Genomic DNA, 19166 nt, shown 5'->3' with positions numbered 1-19166 from the left:
CTGCCTTATCTAGAAGTAATCTGGCTCATGAAAAAAATTCATGAAAAAATACACTTCCATCAAGGAGCATCTGAAAGCAAAACTGGATGCTTTAAAAGACAGTACATGCACCAACTGTCAGAGGAAAATGTTTGCGGTTCCTTATATGTCTGTGGTATAACTTGCTGGATGAGGCTTGGCAATGATCTTATCTTGACATTTGTGATTCAGATGTTCAAGTCCTTCTGAGTTCAAGGTGTGCCTTGGCTGTGTCAACTCATCCAACAGGTTAACGGCATTTGAATCTTTGTTCAGTCTGGTAGCAATATCCAATGTATAGTTGGGATGCGATCTTTCTAATAATGTAGTTTTCTTTACATGCTTAGATATAATTGCTCACATCTGTGACAGCATGCATCTGTGACTGCACGCTGTTTTATCTCTCCATTTTAAGTCTAAAGCAGATTCCTGACATGGAGAAGGGAGATCCTGGCTCCTGGAAGCTTGGTCAGAAGTAAGGGACATCTAGGAAGAGGTAAAACCAACAAAACAGGGCAGAGGAACAGAAGCTAAGGAGGGAAACTAGGTGTCTAAAAATACATGGAGATCTGTTTGCTGACTAGATACAAGAAGAAAATGACATGACAGGAAAAAAACAAACCTCTTAGTTAAAATCTGTTTCAGTAAATGATGAGCATAAGAACATGATGAACATAAGATTTCCCCATTTTGACATGCTTTTACTTTCATTTGTATTACTATAATAATAGCCCATTTCTTTTACTTTTTTATTTTTTATTTTTTTAAGTTATGCTCATTTACACAACAAGCATGAAATGAATACAGCCATGTGACCTCAGGAAGAATCTTTTTTCTTATCACAAATCCCAAACTTTTCCTTGTTCCCCTGAGAATCGCTTGTACCAGGGGTCGCGTATTTTGGTCTCATAACCAACCCGAGTGGTACCGAACCCCATTTCAGATACTAACAAAGTATGTTTGAAGGATTACGGATAGGTATTCCAGGAATGCAGTATGTAAGTAAAACAGGGAAATCTTTTACAATTCTAACTTTAAAAGGTTAATCTTTTAAAGCTCCTCGGTGGCCTCTGTGAGTCTGTGTCCCCTCCACACCCCCCAGACGGACTAAACTCGGCTCCCGCACTGCAAACTGCAGGATCCCGGGACCGTAGCCGGCACCACGCCCCTGGAACAGGCACGGGGTGAATTTCTGCGTGTCTGTCCGTGTGTCTGTCTGTCACACGGCGCCAGCCTTGCCCCCTCGGGCCGGGCAGCCGCAGGAGGAACCAAAGGCCGGGGAGCGCGTTTCCTCGGGAGCCGCTCCGCCGCCGCACGCAGCCATGGCCGACACCGCTGCCCCGCCGCAGGTCGCAGCCCCGGCGGGCCCCGGCATCAACCCGCTGGCCCGCAAGCTCAACAAGATCCTGGAGACCCGGCTGGACAACGACAAGGTGGGGAGGAAGGCTCCGGCCCCGCCGCTGAGGGGGCAGAGGGGGCGGCAGGGCCGGGCCGGGGGCCGCAGGGCCCCCGCGGGCTCTCCGAAGGGAGAAGCGAGCCCTGGCGTCCCCTCGGCTCCGTCCCAGGGGGGCAGGCAGGGGTCTGCAGCGGGAATTAGGAATAAAAGCCGGGTTTGGGCCTCCAGGGGTATGCCACGCATCTCTGCCCGTCCTGGGGACGTTGGCGCTGCGTAGTTCGGGTGGCACCGCTGAGGCTTTTCCTGATTTTGTGTTTTGTAGTTATGCTTTAACCAACTATTAGCCTTCTGGTTAAAGCTGTTATAAAAAAAAAAAAAAGTAGACAGAGTCTTATGTTATAACATATAAAAAGAAGAGAGACTCATTAGTTGTTTTAGTTATTTACCAACTGATCTATAGCATGTTTTGGTATTATTTTATCTAAAACCATGTTCGCCTGAATTGGAGCCGGCAGTGTGCCCAGGTGGCCAGGAAGGCCAACAGCATCCTGGCTTGTATCAAATAGTGCAGCCAGCAGGAGCAGGGAGGTGATCGTCCCCCTGGGCTCTGCTCTGGTGAGACTGCACCTCGAGTGCTGTGTTCAGCTTTGGGCCCCTCACTACAAGAAGGTCATCGAGGCCCTGGAGCGTGTCCAGAGAAGGGCTACGAAGCTGGTGAGGGGCCTGGGACACAAGTCCTGTGAGGAGCATCTGAGGGAACTGGGGGTGTTTAGTCTGGAGAAGAGGGGGCTCAGGGGAGACCTCATTGCTCTTTGCAACTACCTGAAAGGAAGGTGTGGGGAGCTGGGGGTCGGCCTCTTGTCACAGGTAACTAGTGATAGGACTAGAGGGAATGGCCTCAAGTAGTGCCAGGGGAGGTTCAGGTTGGAAATGAGGAGACATTTCTTCTCAGAAAGAGCAGTCAGGCATTGGGACGGGTTGCCCAGGGTGGTGGTGGAGTCACCGTCCCTGGGGGTGTTCAAGGAAAGGTTGGACGTGGTGCTCAGGGACATGGGTTAGTGGGTGACGTTGGTGGTAGGGGGATGGTTGGACCAGATGACCTTGAAGGTCTTTCCCAACCTTAATGATTCTATAATTCTGTATGCTACTTTTTTCTCTAAAGCAGTGAACTTGGGGTGGCTGCAGACTATGCAATATGCTTCTTTATAACCTAGTGAAATGTTAATTTCATTTTCTCTTTTACTTCTTAGGAAATGCTGGAAGCACTCAAGGCTCTCTCAACCTTTTTTGTCGAAAATAGTTTGCGCACCCGAAGAAACTTGCGTGGAGACATTGAACGACGAAGCTTAGCCATAAATGAAGAATTTGTCCACATATTCAAGCAAGTTAAAGAGGTAGCAGTTTTACAGTTTGGCTAGCTATCTTGTTGGAGTACTGCTGCATAATTTTAAAAAAGAAAAAGGAGTTATGAGAAATTGTGATTTTTCTCAGACAAATATGCATTTACAATAAAAATGTTTCATCATTTATACCGTTTGATGGAAACATTGTACATACAGCGGTGATATTTCAAACAATTGAAAAAAAAGATTCAGGTGAACATTGATCTTTAGGGATGCTTTTTCTCCATTGATTATATAGGGTCCCTAGAGCAACTATAGAGTGGTAAGACCAACACGGGTTGAAAGAGACCTCAAAAGATCATCAGGTCCAACCTTTTATGGGAAAAGGGGGGCCTAGATGAGATTATCTGGCACCCGGTCCAATTGCATCTTGTAAACCTCCAGTAAAGGGGGTTATGCCATATCCTTGGGGAGATTGTCCCAGTGGTTGATTATTCTCATGGAAAGAAAATTTTTTCTTCTATCAAGAGGAAACCTCTCCCAGTACAACTTGTACCTATTGCCCTTTATCATCTTCATGTGGCTCCTTGTGAAGAAGGAATATAACTACAGTTTTTCTGCAGAGGGCAGGTTCTCCAGCCCTTCGGTAGTCTTTGTGGCCCTCCTTTGGACTCTCTCTGGTCTGTCTACATCTATTTTTAATGGTGGGGACCAGAACTAGACGCAGTACTCTATGTATGGTCTGTATGTTTCTTGTAACAGAGCCATCTTGTTTTGGTGGGATGAGACTGGGCCTAGGCGTAGCATTTCTGATTTAAAACACAGTTACTGTTATTTTAACTTATTTAGGAGCTTGAGAGTATAAATGAAGATGTTCAGGCAATGAGCAGCTGCTGTGAAGATATGTCCAGTCGTTTGAAGGTAATATATGAATAGATGTGCTCTGCATATTTTTCCTTTAGGATGTAACTATTTTATTTTAGAAGAATAAATAGTTATTTTGGAGGATTAACAGTGACACAGATGTTTCACTACTACGTGTATTATGTATTTTAAGATATTAATGTTTCTTTTTACTTAAAAAATGCGTTGAGGAAATTATTTTGCTTTCTTCCAAGTTCCAATTTTGAATGTAGCGATATACTTTTCTGAGAATATCAGGGTAGTATTTGTGTTTGAGTGGAGAGAAAATATTTCATTAGATTACATGTGTGACGGATTAAAGAGTTAACTATTTTTGTGGTTTTTGATTTAAAATTTGAATCTTTTACATTGACTAAAGCTGTTGAATTACATATTCATATAAATACCTCAAATATATTTGTAAGTAATTATCTTGTTATCCGTTGAGCGAGAAAAATCTAGTGTATGATCTTGATTCTGTTAGTTTTGTCTCATAACATGTCTAAGGATGCCTTTGTGCAACAAAAACAATTTGTTCCATATTAATCCTGAAGCCACAATGTAGGTGTTTTATAACACATTGCTAAATCTTACCTGGTTTCAATGTGCAAGTTCAATATTCAGAACAGTCATGAGTTTAAAAGGATTATGGATACTGAAGTGTAGATGTTTGCCAAACCAAATCTGTTCTGAGTATAGCACATAAATTGTAGCGTGTGAATGAGGATTCTTCACTAAAGTCTCCTGTGATAACCTTTCCTTTTTCCCCCGATGTGTACTCAAAAGGTAATTAAGTGAAGAGGTTTCATGGAAATTATATGTAATCCTCGTGAGAATGCTTGTAGTTTGAACTTGTGCCAAAAAGTGTGAGAATACAGTTAGCCCGCTGCAGTACTTAATTTTCAGTTTTGGAAAGCGATGAGTAATGTAGCTCTGAGGTCTCCCATCTCTTTGAATGCTGTTAATCTGGATGTATTCCCTAATGCAGTTCAGGGCCAGTTTGACTGAACTGTCAGATGTGGAAATGAGTCGAGTGTCCATGCAGCTTTTTGTTCTTTTCTGTCTTTAGATCATGAAGTGTAGCTGTCATCTGTGATTTTTTTTTCGTTTTACAGTAGAGCCATCCCACGGTGATTTCTTTTTCTGTTAAAATCAGTGGGTAGTTTTGTGCTGTGCCCCACAGGAGGTTTCTGCTAGAGCCCTTTAGCACTCATAACTTGTCTTAATTCAACACAAGTTTTCTTTAGCTGTGTGAATAGAAAGTAAATTAACAAGGCCAGGAATTAGCACTTGGTTGTCAAACGTTTTGCTGTTTTATCTGTAATAGGACATCAAGACTTGCAAGCGTGTGTTCAAGCTGAATAAGATGACATCAATGTACTTAGAGAGAAAACAACATATGAATAGGAGTATCCATAGCATATAAGGCATAAGAGTGCTAAAAGAGTGGTCTATTAAGATTGCAGAACAAATATAAGATATGAAAGGGACCGTGTATTCATTAGTCAAAAAGCTCTTTACCTTTTTTATTTTGTAAGGTTGTGGTATCATACAGTCCAAACAACAGGCCGGCGTGCAAATATGAATATATATGATGATAAAAATATGTATAGGTAAGATTATTGATTTTTTTTTTAAATGCCTGAAAATTGGGAGAGTTAAGAAATACTTACTAAAAGAAGGCATTTTATTTTGAAGAGTACGCTCCTTAAACAACTTAGTTAGAAAGGTTCAAAAGTATTATATATTTTAGAAATGGTGTAATGCGTTTGATGTGTTTGTGCTTTTCACATTCTTAATGATTCTAATTGTATTCTAGGCAGCAAAGGAACAAACCCAGGACTTGATAGTAAAAACAACAAAGCTCCAAGCGGAAAAGTATGTATGCCACCTTATTTATTTCTTGAAGACATGAAAATACTGATGTAATTTTATTTTGGGTCTGGTACTGCCACTATTATTTTTGTGTAAGGACTTTGGTTTTTTTTGCGTTTGTACTTTGTTTTTAACACTCTTCTGTGTTCGTAGCTCAATTAGAATAAAAATGCAGAACTCTTAAGGTTATTACTAAAGGATAGAAAAAGCTGAGAATGTGTTAATGCTTATTGTCATAAAAATTGACCTTTTAGGAAAGAGAATCAGTTATAGTGGTACAGTGTACTGAGTACAGATTTGCTTTACCTAATATCAGCTGATAATGTAAGTTAAATAATTTTATAATAGATACAGACCTACATGAGATCACAGTTCTTTAAACATCAGTATGTTATTTTCCATTTTGGACTTAATTTCTAGAGTAGAGTTTTAGAAACTTTTAAACTTAGAATATCTTATTTGGTAACAGTTAAGGTATGTTGGCTTTTATTTTAATTGTCTGAAGTTAGTTTTTTTTCCTCCAATTTAGTGTTCCTGTAGTGTAATGCCAATGACTGTCTGATTGGTATTTCCTGTATAATTCAGAGACATGCACAAATTTTGTGCAAATGGACAAAAGTATCTTTTATTTGCTGTGAGCTTTTTCATGTTACAAAGAAACATTTGTTACATAAAGGACAATCACTGAACAAAGCAAGGTGTGTTCATATCTTTCAAGTGAACTCCTTCATGCTACAAATACGTAAATATAGAGAAATTGTTGGCTATTGTTTTTGTTTATTTTATTTTTGTGACCTAATATTTGTCTTTAAAGGAAGGACAGCCTAGGTTTAGACTTCAAACCCCAGTTCCCTCCCTCCCTCCCACCTTTCCTTTGTTCTTTTAAAAAGTTTGTGACCTTGGGCTAATTCCTGTGCAGATGAGACCTTACCAAAAGTAGTTCAGCACTAAGTCTTGCATTAGTTTTGTGGGCTTTGCGGTGGAGTTAATGCTTCGTATCCATCAGGAATCGCCCTTGTGCAGGGACTGGACATTAGAAGAGAGAGTTGGATTGTGACCTACTTTTCCATCTTTAAAGCTAATTGTGAAATATATAGGTACCTTAATAAGCCTAATGTAGACCTCTTTTTTCCTTGGTTCTCCAGCCTCTTGTGAAAAAGATTTGTATTTTGCTATTTTCAGTATTTTTATTCATAGGAAGAGGATAATAATACCCTATGACAGGTTCATGTAATCTTTATCGTTTTTATGGCTAAGGCATCTTGTTTTACAGCTTTAGCCTTTGTCAGTTTAGAAGGATGAATCTCCTTCCTTTATGAACTTTCTTCTGAAAATTATATATAGCTCACTAGAGATTAGAAATAATTATTTCCAGTGATAAGTTTCTAGTAGAAGTTATGACATTGGATAGCTCTGGGTGCACTTTCAAAATTAATGGGCTCATGTTGTGGACTTCAGTAGGAAGTGGATTACCTCTTGTGAGAGTCCGAATGTGAGGTTAGAGTATAATCTGTACGTATTTTAAAGCTGAATGTACAATAACTGCATAAAGTACAATACTGGTTGGTATAAGATGAAGGATTTGGCAAAGTCACAGCTTAAGTAAGTGAGCAGAAGCCAGAGCTCAGAAAATTTGTTATTTTGAAGATGAGGGTGTGAGGCAGTAAGGTAGAGAAGTGGTCCTATATTTTTGTGTAGTCTCAGGAAGAGGAATGCTGCTTTGACTCCTTGCTCTGAGGCAGAGTGGAAGGTACCAAGACCCATCCCATGTGCATTATGTCTAATGGTCTTAAAGTCCATTAAAGGAGATTATGTAGATTCTACATCAGTACTTCCACAATATATTCCTTACACAATAGCTTACTTAAAAGGCTTCCTGCAATAACATGTAAGGTACAGAACATCCCTCTAGCATGAGGAGAAATAAATATCAAGGAAGTAGCCTGTCCTTCTAAGGCATTCGTTGACCTCAGAATGCACACCTAGGAGAAAGTTATCTTTTGAAAGGCTATTCTGTAAGCATACCATGAAAATACTCACACTAGCAGAAGCCAAACTGTATTTGTCATTTTACAATGTAATGGTTATGGAAGACTCATAGTGCCATATATTAACAAGGTTAACTTTTTTTTATTTTTCCTGGCTAAATTTATGTCAATTTTAAAGAAAAGAGTTGTTGTTGTTGTTGTTGTTAATTTTATTTTTTCAAGCTACAAAGAGAAGGCTGTTTTGTTCCATGTGGGATATCTGAGTCATCTCTTCTTTTGACTCGTTGAATGATCGTTTCTTCTGGTGCATCTCCCTGATTTAGATCAGGCACAGGAAGAGACCTCTGCTATCAAATGTTAGGGGTTTCTTGAAAAGCTGAAATCTTGCCTACAGTCAGAAAAAATACTGGTCTTGAACTGCTCGTCCCTTCACCTTATAAGGTGACATTTCTTAGCCGACAAAAGAATAAAAGGTGAAACTGGGGGGCCATGCCTTCTGTTCTGGGAGTTGTCCTAAAATGCTGATTGAAATGCAGAGAAAATGAAAGCTGGGCCCATTCAAAACCAGGGCAACTGAAACAGTGAGTCTAAAGCAAGAACAGTCAGTCTAGAAGGTGGCAGTAGTTGCTGAGGATAATCATTCTTTAGAATTCTTCCTATAAAAATGAAGATGTATCTTTTCTTACCTTATTGTGGAAGTTACAGAACTCATCTGCAGATTTCTTCAGTCCCAAATTTCTATTTCTATCCTCTGTAGCCCTACTGTTTCATTTTCTTCTGAAAAGCCTATAATAAAATAATTAGTTGGAAGTTTATGAAAGTTCAGTGTAATGTGTATTTGTACTCAAATAGGACTAATATAGGAGATTTTTCTGTGTAATTTTTAACATCTAAATATTTTTTCAAAGCCAAATTCCATTTTGCATACTTCAAATTGGTTTTTGTGAATTCTTTAAGTTCTTAAATCAGTGCTTTTGAATTAAATGTTTTTAAACATTGCCCTGAAAAATAAAATTAATGATGTTCTTCTTTTTTATATTAGTTATGTGCTTCTTTTTCCCACTAGTAGTTGCCGAACATTTTGTAATAGCAGAGATAACACGGTCTTTCATTTTGCTGCACCAGTTGCTTACACTGTCCTTGAGGAAAGTTATTTTGGCTCTGCCCTTCTCACAAAGTTCTACATTAAGTCCTCATCTCTTTTTACCCTTTTAGCTATTTTTTTTAATAACTTCAGAAATTATACTGTACTGGGTTTGCTGTACTAGCTATAGATGAAAAAAATAATTCCTTCTATCATGATTAGCATTTATCTGGTTTATTTCAGCTGACTGTTTCCTCCTAGGAGGAAAATATTTTGATTTGATTCAGTGTTCTAAAACTGAAGGAAGGCAGTAAACTTTCAGATGAATTTCATATATTTAAGACAATTAGGGATTTACCTTTTTAAAAACATGTTATTTTTGTATCTGACAAATTTTAGGGAAAATGAGCTGATATCTTCACTCAGACAATCTGATGAAGTCAGGAAGTTACCTGTGTTAGGCAAATAATTGAGATAGTAGTTCACAGCTTTTTATTTACTTCCCTTCATTTTCTAAGAACATAGTTTTGTGGGTGTTAACTCTGTTAGCTCTGGTTTTGATCAAAGATGTCTCATCTTTCTGTAGTCTTAAGACCGTTTTCAGTAAATGACAGGTGGAGCCTTTGACTTGGGTAAGCCCTCTTTGTGCCTGACTTGTTCTTGGGGGAAGTAAATTTTGTCAAAAAGTGTTACTGTTAGTATCAAGTTTAAATCAAACTGAAATTAGAAGAAAGAACAATGTTCACTGCAAAATCAGGGAAAGTCTTTTTAACTGGAGTTGTAACTTTATTCCCTGAGATACACAAAGCAAATACTTAAAGGAAGCATTGGAATACTGTGATCTGTTTTCTTAGATTGCAGTGGTTTTTGACCTTGCAAATGTAAGTATCTCTTCACAATTTCTTCCGTATGTGGCATTTGAATCTGCATAGTGTGATTTTTTTTTCTTCTTTTTTTTTCTCCAAGAACAGTATGATAACAGTGAAATATGAACACTTTAAGTGAGGATGCTTATTCATGCTTTTGGCTTTGCCAGGTGTTCTTTCCCTCCTGCAGTACTTGCAGAGGAGTGGCTGTTAGTGGTTCTACGCAGGGACTTGGTTTATTATGCTCACCTGTTATTTTTTGCGTAGTTTTGTCACTACTATTAACTGTATTTCAGTTCCTAAGTTCCATTTTCATGTTCCTAAGCTTCTTTTTCTAGCCTCTCAAATTTGTGATTTGAAGGCATAGTGGTCCCTCTGCAGCATCATGTAGGTAATGAGCTACTTGGGACTTCCTATGTTGGTAACATATGCGATTAAGACACTCGGTTAAATAGTTGGAGAAGAAAATAAGATGCTCATCTCAGATTTCAGTTAAAACTTTTGCATTCTCAAATGGTTTGCTTTGTATTGTACATTAGAAGCAGAGCAGTTTTCCTTCACATTATTTAAGTTATGTAATCTGCTTAATGTAGGAACTAGTTTTTTTTTTTTTTTTTTTTTTCTCTGGTGTCCTTAGAAATTGAGATCACAACTTGATAGAACCACGTAATGTGAAAGAAATAATGTGTAGTCTAAACCATTTAGCCCATCTCTCTACAACATAAGATTAATTTATTGATGTTCGGTGATGTAGAGCGTTTAATAGAATGTTTTAATGTATTTCATAATAACCTTTGATAATAAAGAAAAACTGCAGCAGTTAATTTAGGCAATTTCTGTGAATTGCTGAAAATCCTCTTCAGTATCTTCAGTAGATTGCTGTACATTTACTTTAGCAGGCTAATGTTGCTTTCAGGTTGCATTAGGCTTTGTATGTATAGTAAAGAGTAATTTGTTTTCAAACAGCATCTGCTGTTTCTTAAAATATGTGGGTTTGTTTATTCCCTTTGCTAATAGGCTGACAGAAAAATGATCTTGTTCCTTGAAGTGTAATTTTTTTTTTTTTTGATAAAAGCTTCCTGTGACTTGTCAGTTCTCTTGCTGTATGCGAGTTTAATTCTTTTTTCTTCTTTGTATGAAGCCAAAAGCCTACTTGCAGTACTAACTTCTTCACCTTAGACTGGGAGCAAGTTTCCTAGAGCTCAATACAGTTCCAGAACCAACAAAATAACAGTGCAGTTCCAAAATTTTGTGTGCAGAATGGCAGAAGCCTGGCTTCATAGTAGTGCTAACAGATGTTTAATGTAAGGTATTTTGCAGGACTGTTTTTGAGGTCACAAGTGACCGTTGTGGACCTAACAATTGAAGAGTGACACCAGAAGATAAGTTACAATATTAATTCTTATAAAAGTAAATAAAAGTGATTATGTGAGTGGATGCAAGTGCACAGGGAGATCACAGCAAGTAAGCCTGCAGTAATAGAAAATAGATGAGAGTCACTTTTCTGGCAAGAAAGAAGACCGTAGTCTGAAAACTGTATGAAAGAATGAGAATGGAAATGGATTGGACAGTTATTTTTGAGACAGGCTAAAAGATTGCAGGGCTTTCATTAAAATTATGCTCTTGAACACCTTTACACGTTATCTTACATTGCTAATTTCTATTATTTGTAATCTTAAATGGAGCAAAATTTGTTTCAGTTTCAGAGTCCTTATTAGTTATGTTGATTCTGGAAAATAAGTTTTTGTAGTACTAGTATTGTTTCGCTTTTAAAAACACAGTTAAATGTGATTTCTGAGCCTATCTTGAAATGTAGCATGTACTTCAATTTGTTCTAATTGAATTATGTTGAAACTTGCTCTTTATTTAAATTCAACAGCCACGGTTCTTGGAGTTCAGTGAATGGTTTGAGTGTCACCTCAGTGCTCAGCACAAGCTCAAAAGTCTTAGGAAAAATGCTTCTCAGTGAATATCTGCTGCTTCAGTAGCGCTGCTTCAATATACTACAGGTCTCTCATGCTTGTCTTTTAGTGGGTACTTTTCCATTTTCTTTTCTGTTTTCAGAAACAACTTTTTTGTCATAGTCAATTTGGAAATGATTCAGGAAGTTCAGCAGTAGTTGTAGGAGGTTAGAGAGGTATGCTGAGAAAAGTGGTGGTTTGCATTGATGAGATATATTTCATGCCTTGACCTTTTGAAACTTGTAGTTACATTTATTCCTGTGAAAATTCGTCATGAGAAAAAGCAGTAATTGCCTAAACTGAATTATAATTTGGGGTATATGCGTGTGAATGTTTGAAATTGTGCGCCTGATTTTCTTTCCTGATTTGTACTGCAGTAAAGCATAGGCGATAGGGCATAATGCAGGGATCAAAGCAGCTATAATGAATCTGAAGAAGAAAAAAAAAACACAAAACACTAATTCGTCATATTCTGGCCATGAGCAGCAAAAAGAAAAAAAAAAAAAAAAAAAAAAGCCTGATTTCCTGCATGCTCAATTCGCATGAGGCATATTCTTGATCAATATGAAATGAGGCATGGATTTACAGATTGAGAAACATTCCTCAGAAGTGCACAATCAAATATATGATAGCATTCCTGACTGATGTTTGTGTAATTTGCTCTTAGGAGAAAAGTCCCCGAACAGAGAGCCCATGGTGTTCCCTGGAAATTGATTTGGGTTCTTTGTTGTTTTCCTAATATCTGATTTAGTTTTCCTTTTGCTGCTGGTTAAGCTCCGATACTACTCCAAGTTGATACAGAGAACAGCGTGCTGTTTCCATGCCTTTGGTGACATTTTACAATTTGATGACAAATTTGAAGACTAGACCAAGCAGTCCCATTTCAAATGCCTTTCTATCAGATTGTATAAAAAATGTGCTGAAGGTATCAGTCTGTTTGATGTGACAGTATCTCACCTCAAGACACAAAAGAATCTATCTACTGGAAACATACTTCTTTTAAATCTCTCTTCGCAGGTTAGAAACCATGTATTGTATCTTAACCATTGCTAAACACTGATTTATCTAGTAAGTATATACATCAAATGACTGCTGTGAAGTTCTGCATGTGAAAATCTTAGCCAGACTACTCTGTAAATAGAGATGATGTCCATAGAAAGCCTGATGGTTATGTAAGGGAAAAACAAAACCAAAAAACTCTGTGACTTTATTTACAGCATATAAGCTTTTTAATTTGAGTGTTTAGTAATCTGACAAGGTTTGAATCATTTTGGTGCAGTTAATATCTTCTGTTGTTAAACTTTTCATTTAACATTTTTGATTTTTTTTTTTATTATCCATTTGTTTTTAGTGTGGAATGTATTATAGATTACACAGGTACTGCATTGCATGTTTACTGTCTTTAGATTGGGACTTCAGATTGAAGATACCTAAGTTCAAGTCCACTTTCCTGCTGTCAGCTCTCGTTTGCATAATGTCTTTCAGAAACTCATCAACGTAGAATTACTTAATTATTTTTGCATTTTGTACCTGCTGCTGTTCTTGAAACACTTACTTTAAAAGCTTGTTGTTCTTTCAAGCCTTTTCCTCATTTCCCACCTAATTCTTAGATATAAATCATCCATTTGCCCATGCGGTCCTTTATCTTAAAGAATGTGAGTCTTTTTTTTTTTTTCCTTGTGTCTTCAGACAACAGTCATCTGTCCTCTCAGCTTTCAGCTGGAGAAGATTCTTAGGCAGACCATCTTGAAGTCTCTCATAAAACAGGTTCTCCATTCCCACTGTCATCCTGCTAGCTCTGTTCTGATGGGAGTCCACTGTTCTTGAACATAGATGATCGGGATTGTGATGTTTTCCAGATGAGGTCTCACTAAAGCTTTCTGTAATAATAATGTTATTTTCCTTTATCCCGGAAGCATGTTAGACAGTTCACTGTGTGCCTTCCTGGTTTTTACTCTAGCAGAAAATTTAATATATTCTAAGGTGGAATTGGTCACCAAATACCTTCACGTAATGCCTGTGTTCTCTTTTATTGAAAGATGTCTGTTTGACAGCCAAAATGTACCATAAACATTTGTTCTACAAATGCATTTTTATTTATGCAGCTGGTACGTATTTTTAAGAATGGATACTTGTGTGTAGGTTTTTTGTTATATAATTGCACATATTTGCCTTCCACAAAAACATCATAGAAATTTTTCCAGCTTCTGCTAAAGAGCATTTATAAATATCTGTTGAATACGGTTGTTATTTTTTTGAGTTATAAAATACTAAAAATATCTTTGAGTCTTTAAAAATATGAATGTTGAGTCCTCAGTAGTGCAAAATGAAAGGACTTCCAGAAAATTATGCTCTGGCTTCCTAAGTAAAGGACAGTAGCAAATTTTTATGGTATATTTAGTGGTGAGATAGGATTACATTTTGGAGAAGTCTGTTTCTCCTCCACCTCATTTTTCGAGCTGTCTAGGTGATAATCCTAACAAACAGTGTGCATTTGTGTTTAGTTTGAGGGAAAAGTCCATGAAGTGCATAGTTTTCCCAGCCTTTTGAGTTCTCTTGCAAAAGAATCCTGTCTCCGTGGTAACGATTAAAGCGGGGGAAATTGCTCTTTGTTGGAGTCCTGTCCCCCATCCAAGCTCAAAAGTCCACCAGTGCTTGGCGCTTTGCTGCTTTGCATCAGCGCTGTGCTCCCGCGCCCTGTGAGCCTTTATGCAGGGGTGACTTTTGTAGGAAAAGAACCAACAATCCTCTGGGATAACAGCACGGTCTGGCTTTTCTTCTTCTGTACTGCGCATGCCTGGAGCGTGAGTTGAGATGACAGAAAGGGCTGTGGGGTCTCGAAGCGCCCGAGTGTCTCCACAGGTTCCGGTTCCTCTGGGATGTAGGCAAAGTGGCCTTACTCCAGCTTTTCTTGTGGCCTGCGTGTTCTGGGCTTTGCACAGCACGTAACACAGTGAAATAACTGTAGCAAGTTTGGGTGGTACTTTAATCTATACCCCTGCTTTAATAAGATTGATTAAATTCTGGTTAAAAATCTGTTCGTTTATCTCTGAGGAAATATCTGTGTCATCTAATACCCGTGTGAATGTATTGGTCTCATTAATACTGGATGCTGCCATGTAGAAGGCAAAGCTACAAAACACACGTGTGTTTTGCTACTGATCCATCATCTTGTAGGAAACAGGGTCTCTTTGTCATGCAGGTTGATAATCGAGACAGCTTACACAGTAAGTGTAAGCAGGGATGGCTAACCTAGTTTTTGAAACTGGATTCAAGTAGTTTGTTGAAATCCCATGTATTTTGTGCAGAGCCCAAACGAAGTAGCTTTATCAAAAGTCAAAGATGTGTGCTTTTGGATTTAGGATAGATGCTTTTCATCACTTCCAAATCACTGTCTTGAGAAAAATAGATGAAACATTGCTGCCACCTTGAGGCGGTTATTTTCGGCTTACATTGTGAAACTTTTAACTTACCAGTATGTTCGAGAGCAACGTATTGACACTCTTATTTTTGTAAGTAAATTACTGAGAATGTGCAGAGTGGGCCAATGAGCTGTTATGGCAGGGGTTAGGCAAGACACAGGCAGAGATGGGAATGGCTTTAAAGCACGATTTTTGATGGAGCCTTGTTCTTTGTAGCAGCAAAAAAAATAATAATAATTAAAAAAAAATAGGGCTGTGTAGAGTGAGGACTCTCAGAAGGAGAGAGATTTGGTAGTGAATTTCTCTGTGATTGTTCATTTGCAGGATTTCATTTGCAGGAGTAAATGGGGCACAGAATCCCAGAGCTGACTAACAGGTGTGCCATTTTGTATAGTTCCTGACTCTGGGCCTTGTACTTTGGAAGTCTACAACACTAATTCCAACAAATACGCAAAACAAACTGAAAAAAAAAAAGGTGTGTCTAGTATACTGCACTACTTAAAATCAGGCTTCACCCTGCCCCAGTGTGGAGAAACTATATAGGCTACTGCTGAAAGCTCCTGAAAAATATATTTTAAAAATCTGACAAATGAGATGTAATTGTAAATGGAAATATTTTGTAAGAGCTGTTAAAAATCTTTATGCTCAGACCAAGTGCCTCTACATCCCAGTTGTTCCCGTGTTTACGGGAGATCTCATTTCTTCAGCTGAAACCAAAGATAATTTTGCATTTGCTTTTTTCAGCCTTTTTTCCTTCTTCTTTCTCTTCCCTAAAGGGAAGGATAGTCCAGCGTAAAGCTACTCAGATTTGTAGTTAAATACAAAATTGGGATCTCCCTCATGAGAGAAGAGAGCAACTAAATAAAGGTAATTCACTAAGTAACATTGGCTGTTGTTTCAACCAAATCAGGTGCTGGTGACATTGATGGATTAGAATTCCTCGTCACAGTGGTGTGGAACAGCAATGCGTTGCTGAAAGCACCGTCGTTTCATGAAATCTGAAGTGTCCGTGCCTGATTTTCAGTTTGACTAGTTAAGGCATACACATTTAGTTCATGTTTATATGCATTGTGAAGCTGTCAATGTAAAAGCATAACAGCAACATCTGCATAGGACCCTTGTGAAACCTGACATGTCATTTAAAGATGTGGTATTAAATCATGAGAAGTTTTGGTTTTCTCTTTTGTCTACACTTTTTCTATGTAACTTAAATACTCGGCTTTTTAAAATTATTATTATTTTTTCTGTTAACAGTTTTGGATTCCTTTCCTTCTCGCTTTTCCATGTGCTATGACAATTGCAAAAAAAATTGCAAAAAAAAATTGCATTTGACCTCTTAAAAAGTTTGCAGAACTGCAGGGTGGGAAGGTCATCCACATCTACAGAAGGGAAGTTTGTTTTCTGTGCTGCTTCAGCTGAATGCAGTCCAGAGAATAGTTGGATAGTAGAGAGCTGGTAAATAAGTAAAAGCTTTATTTTCAAGCTTTGGTCTTGTAAGAAAATTTAATTATGGCAGCCAGTATTAGAAGTGGACCTGTCTGTCTTACCACTCTATAATAGCAGTGTATTTATGTTGCAATAAGTACACTAGAAGCTGAAATGGTCTTAAAGTAAATGATCCTTGTTCTTCTACAAATAATTAATTCCGTGTCTTCTCAACGCCTAGAAAAAAAAAGTATTTATTTCATGGAATGCTCTGTACTCAAACCACAGTTCAAATTTCTGCTGCTACTGGAATTCCAGTCCCTGCCTGTGGAATAAAGTGAGATTCATTTGGGTCCTTCAGTGGTTGTAAGGTGTGTGACAAAACGCATGCTGCCCGCAAGATGGTGTTTGGATATTAAATCCCTGTTGTGTTTATTTCAGGAAGGGTAACCAAGAAGGCAATTAGCCATTACATTTTGATTGCTCATAAGATTATTACATTTGTATCCCCTCAGTATATTGTTAAACAGAAATGCATCTCTTCTACAGAATGGTAGATTAATCTAATGATCATTTTCTCATTTTGGATGCTGCAGCTTTTTGTGTCTTTCTGAGAACATGAGCTGAAAGCCCATTCTTTCCTGGATGAATTTGAAAGGAGATAATTGCAAGCATTAAATTGTATAAGTACAAAGTATTAGGATTAGATATCTTGTGTTATAAATGCTAAGGGAATATTTGTAAAGAACTTCCTAGTTTTTAGATGTGTTAACTTTACGTTGTTTTGCTCAGTTAATATGTTCAAGGTAATGGAAAATTGTACGTGAAGATGTAACTCAAGTGTTTGATGGCAAATGTACTATTAGAATTTAATAGCATTGGTTTCTAATGCTTATTAAGTTTCCAGAAGTATGAATATGCAAAATGAGTCTGAGATAAGGATTAAAAGCTAATGTCCTTTTCACTTTGTTTTATTACAGTCAGCGACTAGAAATGAAAGCACAAGTCGCAGATGCATTCATAGCAAAATTCCAGCTGACACCGGATGAAATGAACCTCCTTCGAAGCACAAAAGATGAGCCAATTACTGAGGTAACTCAGCAAACATTAAAAGCTTTGCCCTGAACTTAAATATAAAAACATCCTAGCGGAATTGTACATGAGATCTTATTATCAGTTTTGTAGCTTCATTTTTCATGGAGAAATGTACCTTTTAACACAGTGGTAAGTTTCTGATGAGTTTGAAATGTGTGATGAAAGATTCTAGTAACAAGAAAGAAAATCGGCATTAAATTCTAGTTTGTATAATGAGTTTAAGGGGCAATAAGAGCTATCATGTTTCTACACTTCAAAAAGACCTTTATTGAACCTCAATTTTTAGCTAAGATGTTTTAAAATTACTACACGCTCAACTAAAGCAAATGAGAAATTTGGTGGGCTTCAGTAATATGTAGTACTGTCCTTGTACATGTGCATGTATATGTATAGATAGGTATTCAGGGACTTGAAATAATAAAATTTAGAATTTTTTCTCATTATTTTGTTGATGAAGCTATTAGGTACCCATTCACTTTTAGCCACCTTCCAAAACAAGTTTTTGAATCTGTTCAGGCTTTTTTGATAAGAAGGCTTATTGTTCTGCAGAACAAGCAAACTGAATAATGAGAGAATTGAGTATCTTTAATAGATTTTATTATTGTAGTTGCATGGAAACCTTCGCTTTAATTGAGACTATCTGCTGAGATGCAGTATCTCATTTCCACAGGCATCCTGTTTGCAGTTAAAGCATTATTAAAGACATGGAACAGATAACCATAAACAATGCTAATGAAAGCATAAATGGAATGTGTTAAATGATTATGCACTTGAGTAATTGCTGTATGCTTTTGTACCAATTACTACCATGAAAGAATATTCAAGTTTCTAAAAAGCACACGTTGCAGGCAACGACAGCAACACCATGCCATATATTCAGTGGTTGGTTTGCAGCAGAACAAGTATTAGTCCTTGTGATACTTTGAGCTACCTAAAAAATATTCAGAAGCAACTGAGATATGACTGTAGCTGTGCTACTGAAGTTGCAGACTTCAGTAAAGTCATGTAGGTGCTTTTCACCTAAGATAGAATCAACCAGTGTGTTTAGAACATCATTTAAGTCGGACCCCTGTTTTGGGGAGATTTTTTTTTTCTGACGGAAGAGTGATTTGGGTTTTTATAAACATAGGGTCTTCAACACAGGCGATGCAAGGCAGTAAGTATGTTGAATCAGTTGAGTACTTCACTTAGAGAAAATATGTATTTTTACGTGACTTGAACCAGAACGGAACTCTATTTTTCTGAGGCAAACTGTGTTCAAGTCACAAAAGAAAGAAGCAGTTACATCTGAATTGTCTGGGCTCCTTCCTGATGTTTGAAAGCTGACATCATAATAAGCCTGTTTGATAATGTTAGTATATTTCTATTAAGGCTATCAAACAGTAACAAAATAACCTTTTTGTACAAATGTCCATCTAGAGTTCTTCTAGAGGTTTTTTCTTCACTGGTAGTGATAAGTTATTTGGGGTGGAAATATCCTTGAAATCCTCAGTTTAGTACGTATGTAAAATGGGGAGTACAGAGTGCTAGAGGTGTGAATGATATGTTACTGCTTTTTGACCCTCATTTTATTTATTGGTTTAGGATTTTTTCAAGGCTTTAGGACGAGTAAAGCAAATTCATGATGATGTCAAGATTCTCCTCCGGACAAATCAGCAAAGGGCAGGGTGAGTGTTACTTAAAAGAGTGCAAGACAATCATTTGCTAGTTACAAGCAGAAGTTACAGCAAGGTGTCATTTTTACTTTGTATGTCTGTATACAGTATTTCACGTCAAGATGAAGAGTAGTA

The 19166-nt window shown here is 37.6% G+C and overlaps 1 protein-coding gene across 2 annotated transcripts in view; it reads left to right on the top strand.

Moving 5' to 3' along the window:
• The first annotated feature begins 1239 nt into the window (after positions 1-1239).
• The window catches only part of COG6 (component of oligomeric golgi complex 6), a 52049-nt gene continuing 34122 nt past the window's right edge, over positions 1240-19166 (top strand). The window contains exons 1-6 of one of the 2 annotated variants that reach the window (XM_050715447.1): positions 1240-1451; positions 2665-2808; positions 3607-3678; positions 5480-5538; positions 17262-17373; positions 18961-19043. In XM_050715447.1, the coding sequence (XP_050571404.1) occupies positions 1341-1451; positions 2665-2808; positions 3607-3678; positions 5480-5538; positions 17262-17373; positions 18961-19043 (581 nt within the window). In that variant the 5' untranslated portion in view covers positions 1240-1340. The remainder of the gene's footprint in view (positions 1452-2664; positions 2809-3606; positions 3679-5479; positions 5539-17261; positions 17374-18960; positions 19044-19166) is intronic. The other variant, XM_035542595.2, reaches the window with a different exon arrangement.

This window comes from Cygnus atratus, chromosome 1 (genome assembly GCF_013377495.2).
Source record: "Cygnus atratus isolate AKBS03 ecotype Queensland, Australia chromosome 1, CAtr_DNAZoo_HiC_assembly, whole genome shotgun sequence".
In the NCBI taxonomy this organism is placed as follows: Eukaryota; Metazoa; Chordata; class Aves; order Anseriformes; family Anatidae; genus Cygnus; species Cygnus atratus.
The sequence above is the reverse complement of the archived record's forward strand: the minus strand, read 5'-3'. Positions and strand labels throughout refer to the sequence as shown.